This window comes from Apodemus sylvaticus, chromosome 13 (genome assembly GCF_947179515.1).
Source record: "Apodemus sylvaticus chromosome 13, mApoSyl1.1, whole genome shotgun sequence".
NCBI classification, from domain to species: domain Eukaryota; kingdom Metazoa; phylum Chordata; class Mammalia; order Rodentia; family Muridae; genus Apodemus; species Apodemus sylvaticus.
In genome coordinates, this window is record NC_067484.1 from 81,281,410 (window position 1) to 81,300,424 (window position 19,015).

The 19,015-nt window shown below is 44.1% G+C and overlaps 1 protein-coding gene across 1 annotated transcript in view; it reads right to left on the reverse strand.

Moving 5' to 3' along the window:
- Elp2 (elongator acetyltransferase complex subunit 2) overlaps positions 1 to 19,015 on the reverse strand; it is a 34,460-nt gene that overhangs the window by 10,695 nt on the left and 4,750 nt on the right. The window contains exons 3-17 of the mRNA XM_052201360.1: positions 17,922 to 17,992; positions 15,809 to 15,965; positions 15,367 to 15,444; positions 13,611 to 13,675; positions 12,847 to 12,913; positions 12,062 to 12,199; positions 10,514 to 10,609; positions 9,472 to 9,572; positions 9,127 to 9,258; positions 6,022 to 6,171; positions 5,588 to 5,776; positions 2,893 to 2,962; positions 2,369 to 2,461; positions 2,150 to 2,207; positions 1,560 to 1,632 (exon numbers count right to left, since the gene is read on the reverse strand). Coding sequence (XP_052057320.1) covers positions 1,560 to 1,632; positions 2,150 to 2,207; positions 2,369 to 2,461; positions 2,893 to 2,962; positions 5,588 to 5,776; positions 6,022 to 6,171; positions 9,127 to 9,258; positions 9,472 to 9,572; positions 10,514 to 10,609; positions 12,062 to 12,199; positions 12,847 to 12,913; positions 13,611 to 13,675; positions 15,367 to 15,444; positions 15,809 to 15,965; positions 17,922 to 17,992 — 1,538 coding nt within the window. The remainder of the gene's footprint in view (positions 1 to 1,559; positions 1,633 to 2,149; positions 2,208 to 2,368; positions 2,462 to 2,892; positions 2,963 to 5,587; positions 5,777 to 6,021; positions 6,172 to 9,126; positions 9,259 to 9,471; positions 9,573 to 10,513; positions 10,610 to 12,061; positions 12,200 to 12,846; positions 12,914 to 13,610; positions 13,676 to 15,366; positions 15,445 to 15,808; positions 15,966 to 17,921; positions 17,993 to 19,015) is intronic.

Consider the following 19,015-nt stretch of genomic DNA (forward strand, 5'->3'; position numbering starts at 1 on the left):
GAGGTCAGGGGGCAACTTGCAGGAGTTGGTTCTCCTTCCACTGTGGACATTAGTGATCAGGCTCAGTCTTAATAGTATTCCTTTAGCTACTGAGCACAGCACCAGTCCTTGATAAGTTCTTAACAAACTTGTATTGAACTGAGTTGAATAATATGTAGAGAAATGGGGTTTGGTTATACGAATGAAAAAAAAAAAGATTAAAAATCATACCATGTGTCAGGTGTGGTAGCTCATGCCTTTAGTCCCAGTAATCAGGAAGTAAAGGCAGGCAGAGTTCTGTAAGTTCAAAGCCAGACTGGTGTACAAAGTAAATTTTCTTGTCTCAGAAAAACATACAAAATATAGGAAAAGGGTAAATCTCATAAGTGTGTTTTGAGAGCAGACACCACAGCCCATAAGCTTTCCCGAGGCTATGATGGGAGTAGTAGCGTCTCTGCAGAAGGGGGACAGGCAGCTGACAATGACAGCTATTTTCCTTTGAATCTAACTTTACTCTAAAAGGTCTACTCTAGGGGAAATTACTAAATTTACTCTAAATTTACTCTAGGGGAAATTAAAGACTTGTATAAAGAAGGGGTGTTATTCATTTACTGTTAGAATTCTCCTCATACTGCTCTATAGATTCTCTGCCGTCCTCAGAGACTGTAGAAGCTGTCGATCTAATTCTAAAATCACACAAAATAAAATAGACAGAAGATACAGTTGTACAATTACTTTCCTAACTTAAAGATATTTTATAAAAATAACACTTGGCAGGAGGAGCTCCTAAGGCCTCACCCACTTAGGAGCTGGAGGCCTGGAAAGGCTGCTGAGGGATCTTTCTTTCTAGTGGTGGGCTGTGGCATTTACTACTGAACACGCCTGGGGGAGGGGCAGACTCAGCCCACACCAGCTTTCAGCAAGGCCCTCAGGGAGGGGCCACGCCTAGGCTACATCTGCAGGTTCACCTGCATCTGGGGAAGCCAGTGGACCAGGAAGGTGACCTTGGCCCTGCACAGGGCCTCAGTCACAGGTTCTTTACTCAGCAGCTTGGTGAAGACAAACAAAATGACCCAGCCACTGTGCTCTGAAGCATCTCAAAGGCACCCCATACATGCCTGGAGCCTACCCCGGGGACCAAGTGAGACCTCAAACATGCATCTAGACCAGCCAGCTCTGTCTCCAAGGCCCCAAGGACAACACAGACTCTCCCAGGGAGGTGCTGCTGGGCCACTGCACACCCTGTAAGGACAAGACCTGGGCGGCCTACCTGCCTGTCATGGGCTTTCTCTTCAGTGATGTGAGCACTGGAAATGTCATATGCATCTTATTTGTGTGTATGCATAGGGTCAGCACCCCCAAACCCAAAAAGTTAAGGATAAACTCTAAGAATGAAGGAGTTCTAAAATGGATTTAAATTGTAACCATATGTTTTTTTAAAGAAAGATGAGGAAAAGAAAATATAAGAAAGGCCGTTTCCTTCGGACTCTGCCCATATCGGCTGAATTTACAAAAGTCCAATGATTGCAATTACCTATGACCAAGTAAAATTAAATATTCACACCCCACAAACACCCTACCTTGCAAGCAGAGGCAATCAGAGTCTTCGAAGGGTTACAAGCAACACAGAATATCTCGTAGCCATGTCCATACCTAAAGATTAAAGAGGAAGCACACGCCCTTTACTTTTATACTGCAAAAAATGTCAAGTGAAAAGGGTCACCCCCAACCTAATGCACAACTCTTTAAAGGAGTATTACACTTGGCCTAGGTAACTATGTAGGAAAAACTGGGGAACCAGAGAAAAGCAACAGCTTCTAAAGGTAACATCACTCCACTCTGGTTTTCATGTCTAAAGCCCACCAGCCCAAGAAACCACCATGGAAACAGGCGGCTGGGAACCAACTACAGTCAAAGCGTCCATCTGAGGAACGGGCAGAAATGGAGACTGTGCTACACCTCTCTACCAGGGAACTAACACCAGCCAGCCAAGAAGCCTAATAAACAAGAGAAAACAAACAAACAAAATCAAAAACCCCATGAGGTGCCCCCACCCCTACGAAGCGCTATTGGGCAGGAAGGCAGTGTAGGAAGGAGGACGGGGAAGGCCACAGTCAGGTTGAGGGGACCCTCAGGCCACAGCTAACTCCAAAAAGACAGCTCAACTTACAGTTTCTGAATCTCGGGCCACAAAGTGTTCTGCAGAAGATGATCCTCAGTGGGAGGTTCTACAAGACATTTTTATTCTATAATAAATCTTGAATACTACATTTTTTTCCCTCTCTTCAGCCAAACAGTAAAAGCCATAGCTCTACATTAGGTCCACAGCCACAGAGTAGACTGTGTGCTAAGGAGTTCATTAAATCCTTGTCTTTTTGTCATGTCTTACCATGAAGGACAGCAGGCTGAAAGGTCACCTGGGGATACCGGAACGCAGGGCTTAAGAGCTCCTCCTCCTCAAAAGGCAGAGAGGCCAAGTCTTCTAGTGTAGAAAAACACAGATACCACGAATAGAGGTGCCATGGCACTGCCTCAAAGCTGCACACCAGAGCGCAGCAGCCTTCCAAAGAATTATTTCAGAGCTGTGTCTAGGTGCTGCAAATGTGTTTCTACTCTAGTATTTTCCACACTAGCTCACGAAGTAGGAATGAATTCCATAAAGATTCTGTCCATTTTTTTTCACGTAGCTATCTGCATGGATTTTTTTTTTTTTTTTTTTTTTTTTGGCATATACATCGTTCAAGTAGCTCACAATCTCACTGGTGATTGAACGGCTCTGTGAATAGAGCAGTTATCACAAAATAAGAGATTTTTAAAATAGTCATAGAGGAACACCAGACGTACATTACACAAGTCTATAACTAAGTTTTAAGACCTAGAGCCATTCAATAATTTTAGAAACTAAATCCTTACCTGGAAAGACAGCTTTATTTGATAGCCCTAATGCAGGGACAGTGGCTCCTTCTGGAAGATCATCGTCTTCCTATAATGAAAAGCACAATATGTACAGTTTAAACAATAAAAGTTACTGATATGTCAAGAACCACAAAAAAAGTAATGCTCATAAATGGTAAGAACAATTCCAGCCTGCTGTGTGGCTGCTGTCTTTCTAACTCCTAAACTGGCAGATGCCACTCTAATCCCTCTCCAACAGACAGGTCCTACCCACCATCCCACCTCCCCCACAGTGCAGTGGGCTGCAGGTTGTAACTGGTGCAGTAGGCGAAAATGTAAGGCCAAGGACTCTATCCCCCACAAAAAGCCTGAAGGGATGCCCCCAAGACAGAAAGGTATAGTCGTGACATTTTTATTATATATATATGCAAATAACTTTAAGCTACTCTTACAACTCAGTGACATACGATCGGAAGAGGCCGCTCTGCCTAGACCCTGTACCCACATGCGAGCCATATGCTAACCATCAGAAACGGCACACAACCATATGCTGACTGCATTATACTTGGTAAGTCAGCTTTACACACACACTGGAAGCAGACATGAGTGACACGAACTTAAAACACCCAAGGACTGAGACCGGCAGCCTGGACGGGAGTGGGGGTGGTGGGGGTGGGGGGGTGTTGTTGCAGGCTATCCCATACACTGTGGAAAGGGCAGCGAGAGGCCACCGGCTCTCATCATGAGGATGAAGTCTGTGTTCTAGCACACAGAACATGCATAGGTCTGCAGCTAAGCCTTTCCTGAATCCCACAAACCCCACTTTATTTCCTAGAACTGGACAGGCCCTGAACCTGCTCTCTCTCCACCCACAGAGCTCCCCTGGATCCCTCAGCAATGGCAGCACAAGGAGAACAGAACTATGCTATGTAGTGAGACCTGTCTCCAAAAAAATCAAAGAAAGAAAGGAAAGAGGAGAGGGGAGGGGAGGGGAGGGGAGGGGAGGGGAGGAAGGAAAAGGAAGGAAGGAAGGAAGGAAGGAAGGAAGGAAGGAAGGAAGGAAGGAAGGAAGGAAGGAAGGAAGATGCGACTGCCTTCAGCAACTGAAAAGCTGAAACAGGAAACGCTGCCAAATGAGGCTGAATGCAACCCCTGCCCGCCCTGCCTGGCTCCTGCCTTTCCCATGTTGCTGTTGCTGCTGGTTCCCCACACACTCTGGGCTCCCACATAATCCTCTTCTTCCTCAATGCTTTTCATCCCATTCTTCCAACAGCACCAATATGAGAGATAATTACCTGCCACATAAAGTCCTCCAGCACTTTTTGTCAACTCTCCAACTCCCTCTTCAACCCCAACAGCTCTGGCTTCCCTGCCCCAGCCCCCTACCTGTTACCTGTGACCCAACTCTTAGTAATATAGTATAAACAGGCACTAATGTGCAATAGAACCATTCCTATAGTGATTTCTATTATTTTATTATTTTGTTTTCTTTCCTTCCCTTCCCTTCTTTGCTTTTTTTGGAGACAGGTCTCACTACATAGCCTTGACTGACCTAACACTATGAAGACCAGGATAACCTTGAACTCATACATATCTACCAGCCTTTGCTTTCCAATTGTTGGCATTAAAAGCATACACCACCTATTCCATAATCTTATAATCCATGTTATTTATTTTTTTCAGCTCTAGAACCATGGACCATGTACATGCTAAGTAACCCAAGCTGTATTTTAAATCCAAATTCAAATATTTTTTAAGTACCCTAAATCTTATGTAAAAGCAGACATAAATAAATAAAAACAAAAAATGTCTCAGTAAAGCATTTTCACTGGGGCTAGACCAATTGCTCAGTGGTTGGGAGCACTAGCTGCTCTCCACAGACCCGGGGTCCCATCCCCAGCATCCATGGTGGCTCACAGCTGTCTGACTGCTAGTCCCCGGAGACCCTCCTCTTCCAGCCTCTTAGGGCATGGCATTCACATGATACACATACATACAAATCCTAGTCATTTTAATTTTTAAAAAAATTGCTCATTATTCTAAGTGGTGATCTCTTTCTTCCACAGCTTATTTTCCTGTCATATGATACAGTTAGGGGATCTCTACAAGTTTGAGGCTAGTCTGGTCTACGCAGCAAATTAGAGCCCAGTCAAGGCTACATAATGAAACACTGTCTCAAAAAAAAAAAAGAGCAGTAATTAACTCTTCCTATCCCATTAGGCCAGTGCCCCACTTCTGCCCTAGAGAAAGACTGGAATCTTTATCAAGACAAGATTCGTCCTCACTCATCTAGTCCCCTACTGTAGAGACAACATATGACAGCCACGTTACCATCACATCAATGTCCGTGGTACTGCTGCTTCAGAGTCTTGAACTCATTTGTTCCACAAAACTCTGCATTTATTTATTTCAGAGTTATTTTCTGTATGCATGAGTGTCTACCCTCATGTATATATGTGCGCCACATGTGTGCCTGGTGCCCGTGGAGGCAGCTGGAGTTAAGGAAGGCTGTGAGTCACCACATGGGTCTGTCTGGACACGAACCTCGGGTCTTCTGCAAGGGCAGCATATGCTCTTCACTGTGAGCCTCCTCTCCATCCGCGCTTAACATTACAACTAGGACAGCCATGGCTCCCATAAAAGTCTATAAACCTGAAACATGATTTAACTTCTTCTCTACCTGTATGCTATATCTAAACTAGAGAATACTCACATCACAGAGTATGTGATCCAGTGACTGTCGGGAAATGACACTAAAATTTTCCGCAAAATTCCGAGGAGCAGAAAAAACACGAAGAACTTTTTCGTCTGCTCCCGACACAAACTGAAAGCGACCAATCATCGCCAGACACTTGAGGCTGTATCCATGTATCTGAGGCCTCGCGATCTCATGCCAAGTCACCTGAGGTTAAAACACAGCACATGCAACGAAAATGAGCACACACTTCAAAACTCGGCCCTCTTCAACAAGCAAAACACAGGATGCAAAACTTGCTACTGCCAAGTAGTTTCCATTGCCAGTGATCCAGGGTGTGCAGCAGCCCGCGTGGCAGCCTCAGCCTGGACATCCTAATGCTAACGCAGGCTCCTCACTCGGGAAACGCCCAGTGGAGGGAAGGCCCCGAGTTAAGGAGGAAGGGGTCTTACCTGTGACCTGCCTTTCTTCTTCCATGGAGCAAACAGGCGAGTTGTCTGATCAGTACTGGTGGTGATGATGAACTCTCCCTCTGGGTCCCACATCAGGTCTTGGACGCCATCGAAGTGTCCGGAAATGACAATATCTGGAGCCCACTGCCTCTGCAATGAAAATGAGCATATACATAGCCACATAAGCAGGGGCCGCCAAGAGGAAACTGCTAAATATTCAAGACCAGACCACAAAATAAAAGGAGCTGCTTCCCAACCAACCACATCAAACCGTAACATCCAAATGTGTATTATATCTGTTGAAACAGTAATTGTGGGAAATTTCTCAGCAGCCAAAGAGCTTGCTTGTTACCTGTCTAACAACTCTCCTGGAAAACAGGTATTAAATAATGACCACCATGCAAATGAACTAGGAGGACTCAATAAGTTTCTACTCGTGAAGTGTGCGGGCAGTGACAACACATGCCATGTGCTCGCTGGACACTCATTAAACTCCAAATGAAGAAAGAATATTAAGTAAAATCAGATGAATTTTTGAGTATGAACCTAGAGGGTTTCTACATTAAGTTAGGGGGCTTAGCCAGATATGCTAGTGCATACCTGTAAACCCAGCTCCGGGGAGGCAGAAGCTGAGGGATCTCTTGAGTTTGAGGCTAGCCTAATCTACAGAGAGCTCAAGGACAGCCAGAGATCTGCAGAGATACCCTGTCTCAAAAACAAAAGTTAGAGGCCCTGTGGGTACAAAGGACAGAAGGATGAACCACATCAAGACAGTCTACCTATTCAGCTCACAGCAGCAGCCATGCACACAGAGGAAGCCACATCCCTGCCCTCACAGCCCGTTTCAATAAATTCAAATGAGAGGAAAATAAAATTAACTATGCAACCAACAGATTGTTTAAAGCCAAGTCTAGGGCTGGAGACATGGCTCAGTGGTTAAGAGCACTGCTCTTCCAGATGTCCTGAGTTCAATTCCCAGCAACTACATGGTGGCTTACAAACATCTGTAATGGGATCCAATGTCCCCTTCTGGCGTGTCTGAAGACAGCTACAGTGTACTCATGTACATGAAATAAATAAATCAATCAATCTTAAAAAAAAAAAAAAGAAGCCAAGTCCAACGAAGACAGTCAATATTTTCCTCTGTTTTACTGAAATAGGGCCTCATGTAACCAAAGCTGGCCCCAAACATACTTTACCCCAGAGGCTGGCACTAAACTCTTGATATTCCTATCTCTGTTTCCAAGCATTAGAATTACAGTCATGAACTAACATGCTAGCTCAATATCTAAACTAAGATATATCTTATAAGAACATACGGCAACAAAATTATATTAATTCCCCTACTATACAAGTACAGGTTGTAAAGTTACATGCCAATGGGTGTTTATAACAGGCCCTGAGTGTTACAGACAGAACTTTGGGGTTATCAGTACAGTCTTCCAATAGTAACTCTCTACTTGTTCATAAAAATCAGCCCTGGCTGGAGAGCTGGCTCGGCGGTGAGTGCTTGCTGAGCAGCCCGAAGGCTGGGGTGCAGATCTCAGCAGCACGGACAAGCCAGGAGCACCGAGAATGTCACCGAGAAAGTCCAGCTTTCAAGGGCTCTCCTGGGCCCTGGGCAGGCAGGTGTGAACACCTACCTACACATCTGAGCACACACTCACATAGACACACATGCATACAAAGCCAATCCTTGAAAAATAAAGAATATCAATCTTGAGGGGTTAGAAAGCTGGCTCAATGGTTAAGAGTCTGTTTTTGCAGATCGCCCAAGTTCAGTACCCAGCACCATGTCAGCCAGCTGACAAATCCAACGCCCTCTCTGGGCTTCCACTGGCACCTGTATTTCCATGCACACACCCACACAGACACATAAAAACAAATCTTACAAAGCTTCATCTTGATTACAAGTGAGCAGCTCTTGCGGGCCGTGTGCTCAGCTCTGCTGACAGCCCAACACTGCTCACAGTCCACGGAAAACCCCTCACCCCAAGTGTGCATGTCCTGCGTGCAGGCACAGTGACACTGTCTTCAGATTTGAGTGCCTCCTTCCTTATCTTGTGCTTTTCTTCTGCAAAGGTCCTCAAAGACCAGCTGAGTTAAGGAAATAAATAATTAAAAAAAAAAAAAAAGTTCCTAAGGCTGGAGAGATGGCTCAGCAGTTAAGAGCACTGACTGCTCTTCCAGAGGTCCTGAGTTCAATTCCCAGCAACCACACGGTGGCTCACAACCACCTGTAATGAGATCCAACACCTTCTTCTGGTGTGTCTGAAGATAGCTACAATGCACTCATATAAATAAAATAAATAAATCTTTAGAAAAAATAGTCCCTAAAGGAACAAGGTCATAGACTTAGTTGTTGGTTTAACTATGGTAATAATTCTAAAGGCTAGGTCAAAATGGAGGCTGGGAGATAAATTCTCCAATAAAACAACAAGTTAAAACCTCAGAGGGGATTAGTACAAAGGTCACAAACTAAAACTGATGCAAACCCATGAATTTACTTTATAAAGGGAGCTATTACTGGGCTAGTGAGATGATGGCTCAGCAAATAAAGACATTAGCCCCCAAGCCTGCTGACAGCTGACCTAAGTGCCACCCACAGAATAGAAAGAAGGGCGCGGGCCCTGCAGGTCACCTTCTAACCTTTGCACCTGTGCACCAACATACTTGCACATGCACACCAACAAACGCACAAAAATTTGCAAAATATATTAAAATAGGAAGGTTTGAGATATGCGTTCAAAATGCAAGTCACATTTCACCAAATATTCTTATTTCTTTAGTTTGTTAAATTTAAAAATCACTTATACAGCATCCAGACCCTGACGTTCATCTGTACATGACTGGCGGGAGGGGAGAGGACAACGCAGGGCCTCACGTAAGCTGGGCCAAGGCCTCTGAGAAACACTGCAAACTCACATAAACAGCATCATTCAATACTGCCACACTGCTATACAACTCTGCATTCTTCTTCCTAGAAAAGCCCAAATTTCTAACCTAGTATAAACGCCGCAGACTATCTTTAGAAATGGATGTAATTTCTGCCTAAAAGTGCCTACTAGGAAGACTCAAGCCAGCAAGCAGCCCATATGCTCGTACCGGGTTTACTGTACTCTGTTTCCAAAGGTGCATTGCTCCGTGGAATGCATGAGCGATGATCATGGAACCATTTTCACCGAATTGGCAATCAAGAAACCCCAGGGTATTTCCACCTACTTCACCTACTCGGACCTACACAAGAACAGAAAAACAGTTACCAATCAATCAATCAATCAAAACTACAATTCTCACACTGGAAAATGTGTCTAGATAGTAAGTTACGGTTCATTTAATGTGTAATGTATACAAAGAGTGAAAATTTACAGGTCTAGGAATATAGATTTGGGGTATATATACTGACTCTAAAAAGATCCATCTGCTATTTCTTAAATATCCATATCTTACCTGTTCTAACCAAACCCCTGACTCTTCATCTGGAGACCAGAGAATCATGGTCCTGTCCATGGAGGCAGAGAGCAGTTTCACTGGCTGCTGCAGAACGCCATCTGAAGAGAAAAGCTGCCTTTAGATGATCAAGAAACAGAGTTCAGACCACCAGAACAAAAGAGAAGGGCAGGGAGCTCACTGATTACAGCAGCAAAGCCCACAGAGCCGGCTGTGACAGCTCACACCAGGAGTGACAGCTCACACCAGGAGTGACAGCTCACACCTAGAACCCAGCTGTGACAGCTCACAGAACCCGGACTTAGGAAGCCGAGGCAGGACAAGAGGCACCATCATGTGCAATAGATTATTTTTTAGTTTTAAGTTAAACCTGGCTTGCTAGAACAGAAAATGTAAGTCACACAGCTAGTCAGCTCTGAGCTATGGAGACAGCAAACCGTGGGGCCTGGACCAGAGCAGGTGTGACACCTGTGTTAATGACAGTAGCACACGTAGGTCAGGAAAAGTGGAGGGGCTGCGGGTTGAAAAGAAAGTGACTTCTAAGCAAGGCTGCGTGGCATTCAGAGGAGCACGACACGGTGAAGACGACACAGCGGCAGACATGTATGTACGAGCTGAGTGCTGACCACTGGGCATTAATGATGCTTTTCCTGAGTCAAAGCCCAGCCCGTGCCTTCCTCAGCTTTGCAGCAACACCGGCCTCAACATGGTACCCTGTCCCTCACACAGAGGGAAGGGCAAAAGACTGAAGAAAAAGCATTGTTTTCCCAAGTTCCCTCTCAGTGTCACCCCCTCCACACTATAAGAGCGTGAAGGGTCCAGTGACGTTGGCTTGAGTCAATGTTCCTTAAACTCCCAAATCCACAGACACTTGAAAGGCCCACAGCTAGCAGGATGGCAGTGTCCACTGCCTGCAGCAGCTGGCCAGCCGTCAGCACACTGATCACACAGGTCAAAGGGCCCGACATTTGAGAACTTCAGTTACACTCAAAGCAATCCCCAGTTCCATGTAGTGCAGCCAGAGCTGTGGGTGTCCTCCTACCTTTGTAAAATGATGGCTGCCAGTGCACTGCGTTCACCCAGTTTTCATGTCCGGCCAGTACTGTCTCCAGGGTAAGAGCAGCTGTCAGGCAAACACCTACAACAGAAGCAACTCAGGGACCCTTCCTCATAGCTCTTCAAAGAGAACATTTGTAAAGTCAAGTCTGCTGTGTAATTATGTCAAGAAATTAGAACAAAACTTAACCCAAAGTCAACAAAAAGAACAAACAAACAAACAAACAAACAAACAAACAAAACCCCTAAACTTTATTAACCTCCCCCACTAGAGAAAAAGAGCTAAAAATAATTTTTCTCCTACGTTTTTCTCTATCTGGCAACAATATTAAAGAGTATATTTTACTATTTGAGCTGTTCTTAAAAAGGCTATTACATAGCAATTAAGGAGCAAAGTCACACACGATTACATTCTGAAACACCACATGTACAATTCTTATGTGTCAGCTCAAAACTCGGGCTGGACTGGACATCAGCTGTGCCCTGCCCAGCATGTGCAAGCCCAGGGCTTAATCTCCAGCACAACTAAAATAAAAAATAAACAAATGAAGTAGCATTAAAGTAAAACCAAGGCTGGGATATAACTCGGGTTAGAGAGCGCAAGTCTGGCACGCCCCAGCCCTGGCTTCTACCCCTGTGACATTAACAGGGCAGTGTGCACAGTCTCCAACAGCAGAGTTAGCGAGGGCCAGCCTGGGGTTTATGAGCCCTGTCATTCATTCAGATAGACAGAAAGATAGATAGATAAATAGATAGATAGATACATACATACATACATACATACATACATAGTAGACAGACAGACAGACAGACAGTAAAAACAGGTAAGCCAGCCTCCTCATTTCCCTACTTAATAATTATCAGTTTTTTTTAAAACAACCTAAATGAAAAAATAAGAAAAACTAAATTCCTATTATAGACTTTAAAAACAAATACATGAAAATTTTCATATTTTACTGTAGCTATTTATGTTGGCTATATCATTTCTTGGTTTTTCCCTATGTAACGCTCACAAAGTCACAACTCTAACAGGCTTTGTAACTAAGACTAACAAAGAACAGTACCCCTAGAGAGTGAGATCTAGTGAGGACCGGCAAACTCAAATAGTCTCCATCATACAACATTCCCATAGGATCTGTGGGTGGGGAACCCCGTCTATTACCGTAATTGTGTAACAGTCTATTACATCTAATACCGTAAGAAAATCTGAATTGCACATGCCACTTGTATATAAGTAACTTAGCTTGTCCTTTTTGAGTGTACTCCAGGAGGACCTCAATTCACACTATTCCTTTAGGTCTCATGTTATGTTTGCAACATTTCACAAACTAATTCGTTGATAAACATTAAGCATACCCTTCAGTAATTAAAAAGACTGCACTAATACAGTTTATAAAAATGTTTTAAACATGAAAACTAACAGATCTCATATAAAAATAAAAAGCTGCCCTTCACCCAGACGTGTGGAGACCCAGACAAATGAAAGAGTTAGCAGAGCCTGGCGCTGCCGCATCTAGCCCTCATTGTCACTCACCGCCATTATCTATAGTGAACGTGTTTTCCCTCAGCCTTATCCTGTCATCCTTGGTTCCTAGAGGTGCTGGTTTCACATACAGTCTCCATATTCTGATTAGGCAGTCCTGTGAACAGCTTGCTAGGAAAAGGTCTCTACCTAATTAGAGAATACAGACTACATTACTTTTTAAAACACAGTAAATTTAGGTGTAAGACTTTTCCATCTATGGTGTATACATTTCCAGATTCAAAAACATTAGACTTTGTTTCCTTATCCTTCATTTATCTGACTGGCATTCATTTTAATGCCACTGGCAAATACACACAGTGTTAATAAACATGCACACAGCAAGTGGCTCTCCGTAGTTAGGCCACGAAGCTCTAGAAAGAACTCTTCAAGAACATCTACATATAAATAAGACATCTATTACCATTCTGCAAATGTCAATTTATCTCAATTGATAAATTCAATCAGGAGTTAACAATAGGCTAAGGAAGCCCTTTCTGGGCCAGTACGATGGCGCAGTGAGCAAAGGAACTTTCAGCCCTGTGACTTTGATCTTGGGAATCTCTTGGTGAAAGGAAAACCTGCCTCCAACCCCCAGTGCTGTTTTTCAGTCTCCAAATGCATGTCATAGCATGTGTGTTCCTTTTAAAAAACGTTTTAAGTCCCCTTTCTATGTGGGACAGCAGGCAATATAGCAGACAAAGAAAACTTAGAAACTAAAGCAGGAAAGGCTGCTTTCCTAGAATAACATAAACATGTCCCCATCATGTTCACTTCTAGTAAAATTTCAGACTGACCAAAGGTTGCCCACTCCACGCCTCTTATCCAGTCCTCGTGTCCACAGAGAGAAAGCATTTTCTGAAACTGGAAGATAACAGTCAGTAAAGGTGCACCTTGGACACAGCACTGCCATGCTGGATACCTGGACTTTCATGACTATTCCAACATTTCTTACAGAATGACAGGAAACAGGGCCTAGGAGTAACGATTCCTATTCCTGGGACTCTGTCCTTTAGCTCAGAAAGAGCATACAGTCTGCGTAGAGGACAAGCAGGACCAGGGAGTACTTCAGCAGGTATGCTGTACGGCACTCGAAACTTTAGGGGAGACACCAGCATGCCATCTTCTCTCTCTCTCTCTCTCTTCCATATAGCAGTTTTACGAGTTTTAGTTATCAGTTTTCCTCTAATAACACTGGGCCTGATGACCAAGGAAGTAGTTATGTGGTGTTCGTAACATGAAAGAGCATCTAACAGAACTGTCGAGAACATTACCCCGTGGATTATTCTGGTCTGAACTGTAGCATTCCTAAAATGTGACCATCTAGAAATAGCCTACATTAAGACATGTCACTAAGTAAAATGTAATTCTAGTTTCTTAACTGCACTTGACGTGCCATGTTTGGTTGATATCCCTGGGAGCATTCCCTTTTCTGAAGGGAAAAGGGGGAAGAGGATGGAGAGGAGGATGGAGGAGTGGGGGATAGAGGAGGGAGGGGCAGGAGGGAGGCTGTAACGTATGAGAGAAAACATTAATAAGATCAAGTACAAACACTAGTTACCTGGGTATTCTGTTGTACAAATAAGTGAATTCTGCAGTCATCGTCACCACATGCTAATATTGGCACTGGGAAGGAAAAACGGGCATGTCTGAGAGTCCTGCAGCTAGTCACAGGCAAACAAACTGCCTTCTGCTCCCCACACCATCACAGTTAATATAAGGTCTCCAGGAATCATTGGACATGCTACATGGTTCAAGCCAGTGCTTGTTGACAAACTCTAAGACAGTGAGTGCCTCCACTCTGTATATTACAATGAAGGGGAGAGACAGGGAGGGGACGAACAAGGAGGAGACTGGGAGAAAACACGGGCTAAGGGCTTGCCACATAAGCCTGACTTTAATCCTTGGATTCAATGCCTGGGACCCATATAAAAAAGCCAGATGTGGTGATATGCACCTATAATCCCAGCTCTCCTTGGCAAGATGAGAGGCAGAAAAATTGGCATGTGTGAAGAAAGACCCTGCTTTAGAAACTGAGTGAACAGACAGAAGGGCTCCCAAAAGTTGTCATCTAACCAAAATAAATTTTAAGTAACAAGTAAGATGCATTCCTACAGCACCACCAGAGGACCAACAGGAACAACTGTTACCCCAGCTGATTCTGAGGAGCCTGAGCCCAGCATCAGTCATCAACTAAAAATCTTTACATCTATGTGTTGGATGGCTTCAAGGACTTCACACTTTGCTTGAGAATGAATTGTGTCAAAATACAAGAGCACGCAATCAAACAAATGGTTAAGAAGCTGGAAGTGGGCTGGAGAGATGGCTTAGTGGTTAAGAGCACACTGACTGCTCTTCCAGAGGTCCTGAGTTCAATTCCCAGCAACCACGTGGTGGCTCACAACCGTCTGTAATGAGATCTGATGCCCTCTTCTGGTGTGTCTGAAGACAGCTACAGTGTACTTAAATATAATAAATAAATAAATCTTACAAAAGAAAAAAAAAAAAAAAAAGAAGCCCCAGGTCACTGAAAGATGTGTTACAAAACTAACCTCCCTTCCCAGCCACCTTTGCATAACGGAAGCATAACCTGGAGCCAGAGTCTCAGCCCTGCTGTCCAGGCGGAGAGCAGAAGAGGCCAGAGTTCCCAGCCGTGCCTCTGGCAGGCGGGCCTGTCCTCCAAGTAAAGGAGTGGGTAAAGAGAACCACAGTCTCACATCAACTGCCATTTCTGTCACTAAAGAGGCAGGTAAAGTCAAGCCCCTCACACAGGACATGAAGAGCCGCCATCTTAAGGAGCGCCACAGGAGAGCCCTTTTCCACTTAGTCCAACCTTCAAAGAAATACTTTCCCCAAATTATATTTAGATACATCCATAATAAATCCCATAAGCAGCAATATCAATTTGGAGTACATATTAAATCAAAAAAAAATTCTCAGCTAAATTCCTAATAGCTGACCTTAACTTTATGTCTAGACTTGGGTGTTGTATCCTGTAATAAATGTCACTTTATAGACATCTCAGCTATTTGTTGTTCTGTTTCTGAGACAGAGTCTCATGTGGCCCAGGCTGGCCTTGAATTGCTGATCCTCCTGCCTCCATCTCCCTAATGCTGAGGTTACAGACATTTATTCCAATGCCCAGTTTATTTCTAAGTGCATTTAGATACGGGGCTGGGAGCTCAGTGGGAGAGCTGGTTAGCTTGTGTGAGGCTACCAGCTGGCTCACCAACACAAGAGAAATAAGTGTAACAGATACAAAGTCAAGGCTCCAAACATTTCTTTATGCGTTCCTTCATAAACAGTGGGACACTCACCATTAGTTCCGGGCAAAATAGAAAGGCAGATAGCCAGGACGAATGCATCCCCGAAGTGCAAGGTCTGAAGGTATTTTACTGAAAAACAAAACTCACCATGAACAACTGCCTCTCAGCTTCTCTACCTAAAGAAGCTGTGTGGTGTCACTAGTCAGGGTGTCAGTAGACAGATGGAGACAAGTCAACCCAAGCCTCAGTGATCTTGGGAAATTAAGTTCTTAAATTTCAACAAAATTAGAGAGAACAAAATAGCTCGTTTAAAAATTAGGAGGAATTTACTTAGTCAGTTTGGTTATGGGATATTTTGAAAAAGCCAAGAAGAAACACATCCATGTTAGAATTATAACGGTCTAAAGCTGCTTTAACGGTGGCACTCTGGGAGTGCTGGCAGCTGCTGCTCATTTCACAGCCCCTCTGTCTTCTCCCCAGATTACAAACGCACCTTCAGACCCCTTTTTAGACCAGAGCCGCACTGTGGAATCTGAAGCTGCAGAAGCTACCAGGGTGTGCTGCTCGCCGTCCGATGGCCTGTTGTGGTAAATAGCGTGCACGGCATAAACGGGGCCTTCATGGCCTTGGAGACGGACTGCTTTTAAAACCTGAATCGGGAATGACACACGTGTTAAGAGAACAAAGGAATTATAAAACTCGGCTAGCTCAAGCCTCTAATCCAGAACTCTAGAGGCTGATAAAGTCTGAGGCTAGCCTGGGCTACCAAATGACTGTCTCAAAAAATCAAGATCAGAAGGCTGCAGATTGAACGTGACAGCTGTACATTCGGTCTCCTGGCACTTGGGAGGTAGAGACAGGAGGATCATTAGTTCAAAGTCATCCTCAGCTACACAAGCTGAGAGGTGCACTGAGCACACAGAACTGCATGAGTGGGTATCCAATCCCAGATGCTTGGCCTTCCCTAAACCCCAATTCCTCTCATACGCCGACCCCACGTAGCCTGGCCTCACTCTCCCCTCAGCTGACTGTCCCGCTACTAGGCGCTTAGGGAAGCACTGAGGAAAAGTCTAGCAAGTCTGTCTCTTCAGGTCTCAAAACTAAGAGCTCATTTCTCCTCCCTGGATTCTTCTGTTAAGACTGGGCCCAGTGGGGGTGGCATTCTGCTCTCACTCAAATGCAGGTGGCTCCAAAACCCATCTCCACTTGGCCCTCTATTTCCTGTATCTCATGCTGGGGGCATGGAGCAGAAGTCTGGTCACAGAGCCAGCACCTCCCACATGACTGCACCTGGCTCTGTATCCTCCTGCCTGCCTATTCTCTGCAGAAGTGCCTTTCTCCAGGGCCCTAAGAAAGAACCGAAGCTTTACTTACTCATCTCCCTGTCCATCATAGTCCCAATTTATGTTGTAACTAACCTGTCAGTGCCGAGAGCTTCTTTTAGACCCCTTCTTTCTTCCTGTTTCTCCTATGCTGTCACAGTAACTTGACATTCTCCCTTCCTTAGAACATCCTGGGCCTCAGACATACTAGGCAGCTGTATGCCACTCATCTGTACCCCAGCCCAACCAAAACAAAAAACTTTGAAACAGTGTTCTATTGTATAGCCAATACTGACCTTGAACTCATAATTCTCCTGCCTCAGCCTTGTTAAGTGCTAATACAGGCTTTTACCACATGACCAGCCTAAACACAAACTCCTAAAGCTAATACTCAAATATGATCTTTCCCTCTTCTCCTGCACACATGTATTATCTAGTAAAATTTCTAAAACTGTCTCCTCCAAACTCAATGGGACCTTAAGAGAGTTTAAATGGGGATGGTGGGTTCATTCCTATAAGGTTTTTCTTATTTGGAATCCTCACCCCCTAAATTTTTCCCAAGACAGTAACCCTCCACTTTGCAATCCAACTCAAAAGCCACCCATGGTTTGGGGAGATGGGGGGTACAGCAAGCTCACACTCCTGGGCTTGGACCTCTTTGGACTTTCGTTATTCTAGTCCACTCTACGACTTTCCCTTTCCCAGCAGGTATCAACTGCAAACAGCTTCCTGGTTAGGGTGGAGCTTTCCAGCCACGTCCCCTTCTTTCTTTCTTTCTTTCTTTCTTTCTTTCTTTCTTTCTTTCTTTCTTTCTTTCTTTCTCTCTCTCTCTCTCTCTCTCTCTCTCTCTCTCTCTCTCTCTCTTTCCTTTCTTTCTTTCTTTCTTTCTTTTTATTTTGTTTTGTTTTGTTTTGTTTTGTTTTGTTGTTGTTGTTGTTTTTGGTTTTCCGAGACAGGGTTTCTCTGTCCTGGAACTCACTCTGTAGACCAGGCTGGCCTCAAACTCAGAAATCCACCTGCCTCTGCCTCCCAAGTGCTGGGACTAAAGGCATGAGCCAACACTGCCCAGCTCCACTTCCCCTTCTAAGTGTCGGGATTTTATCATTTTATCTTCAGATTTAAAAGAACAATAAAGTATATGGGTTATGGATAAGCAAATAAAGGAAGGTCACAGATAAGGAAGAAATTAGGGCACTTCATAAACAAAGAAAAGAACAAACCAGAAAGGAGAGCTCAAGCGTGAAAAGTAACTATCACTTCTTAGAATTGGACACAGCCACTGACCTGATTATTCTCCAGCTCCCAGTGCATCACCCGATTGTCGGATCCTCCAGACACCAGCTCACTGGAAGGCGCTGGAAAAGTTGGAGCTCAGTAAATGTTTGCATTCATAGCATTTCTTTACCTAGTTATTTTCTTTCTTGTTTGTTTGTTTGTTTTGTTTGTTTTTCTAGACAGAGTTTCCCTGTGTAGCTCCTGGCTGTCTACTCCCTCTGTAGACCAGGCTAGCCTCGAACTCACCAAGATTCACCTGGCTCTACCTCCTGAGTGCTAGGACTAAAGGTATGAGCTACCACCTTTTCTTAAATCAAGTTACTTTCATAATCAAGGTTTTAGGAAATCTAAATTATCTGGTGACAGAGCTTTATTGGAGGATCACAGGCTACAGTTTAACACATATAATTCATTTGATGTAACACCACTTTTAAATGGAAGGTTAAATTAATATGTCACAGCAACATCCTATGAGGTAATTCTGGTAGTCTCTGATGTCAAGTGGTGGCAATGAATACAGTTACAGCTGTGTCTCCGCACATTCAGTAAGAGCTGTCCTTTGTATTATATAGTGGCTTTTACCGACCTGATGCAAAGCTTACTCTGATTTACCAATCGAGGTAGGCAGAGGATGTATTAAGCTTTTCTCTTTTAATATCACAGATAAAAACCATGGAAGTCTCAGCAATTCAAGCAAATTCTGCATTTGTGCCTAGATCATAATCAGAACGGGAAGAACTTAGCAGGACAGTAGATACAGGAGGACAACTGGGAGAAGTCCACGGGATTGAGAGTTTACCAGCAACCAGTAGGGTAATAGAAAACCCTGGCATCAGAGAATCTTAAATAAGGGGATAATCCAATGCTGTCAAGCATTCTGAATTTGTGTTCTACTTCACACTCTTAAAACCCTGAAAAGCTTTGACTGTGGGCTATGTATGTCACTAGTAGAAGTTAAAACTAAAAATTACTCCTTAATAGTTCACTTAAAAACTACAAGTGATGTTGGGCCTGGGAATTCACACCTTTAGCCCCTCACTCAGGAGAAAGAGGCAGGGGGAGTGCTGTGGATTTGAGGCCAGTATGGTCTACATAGTGAGTTC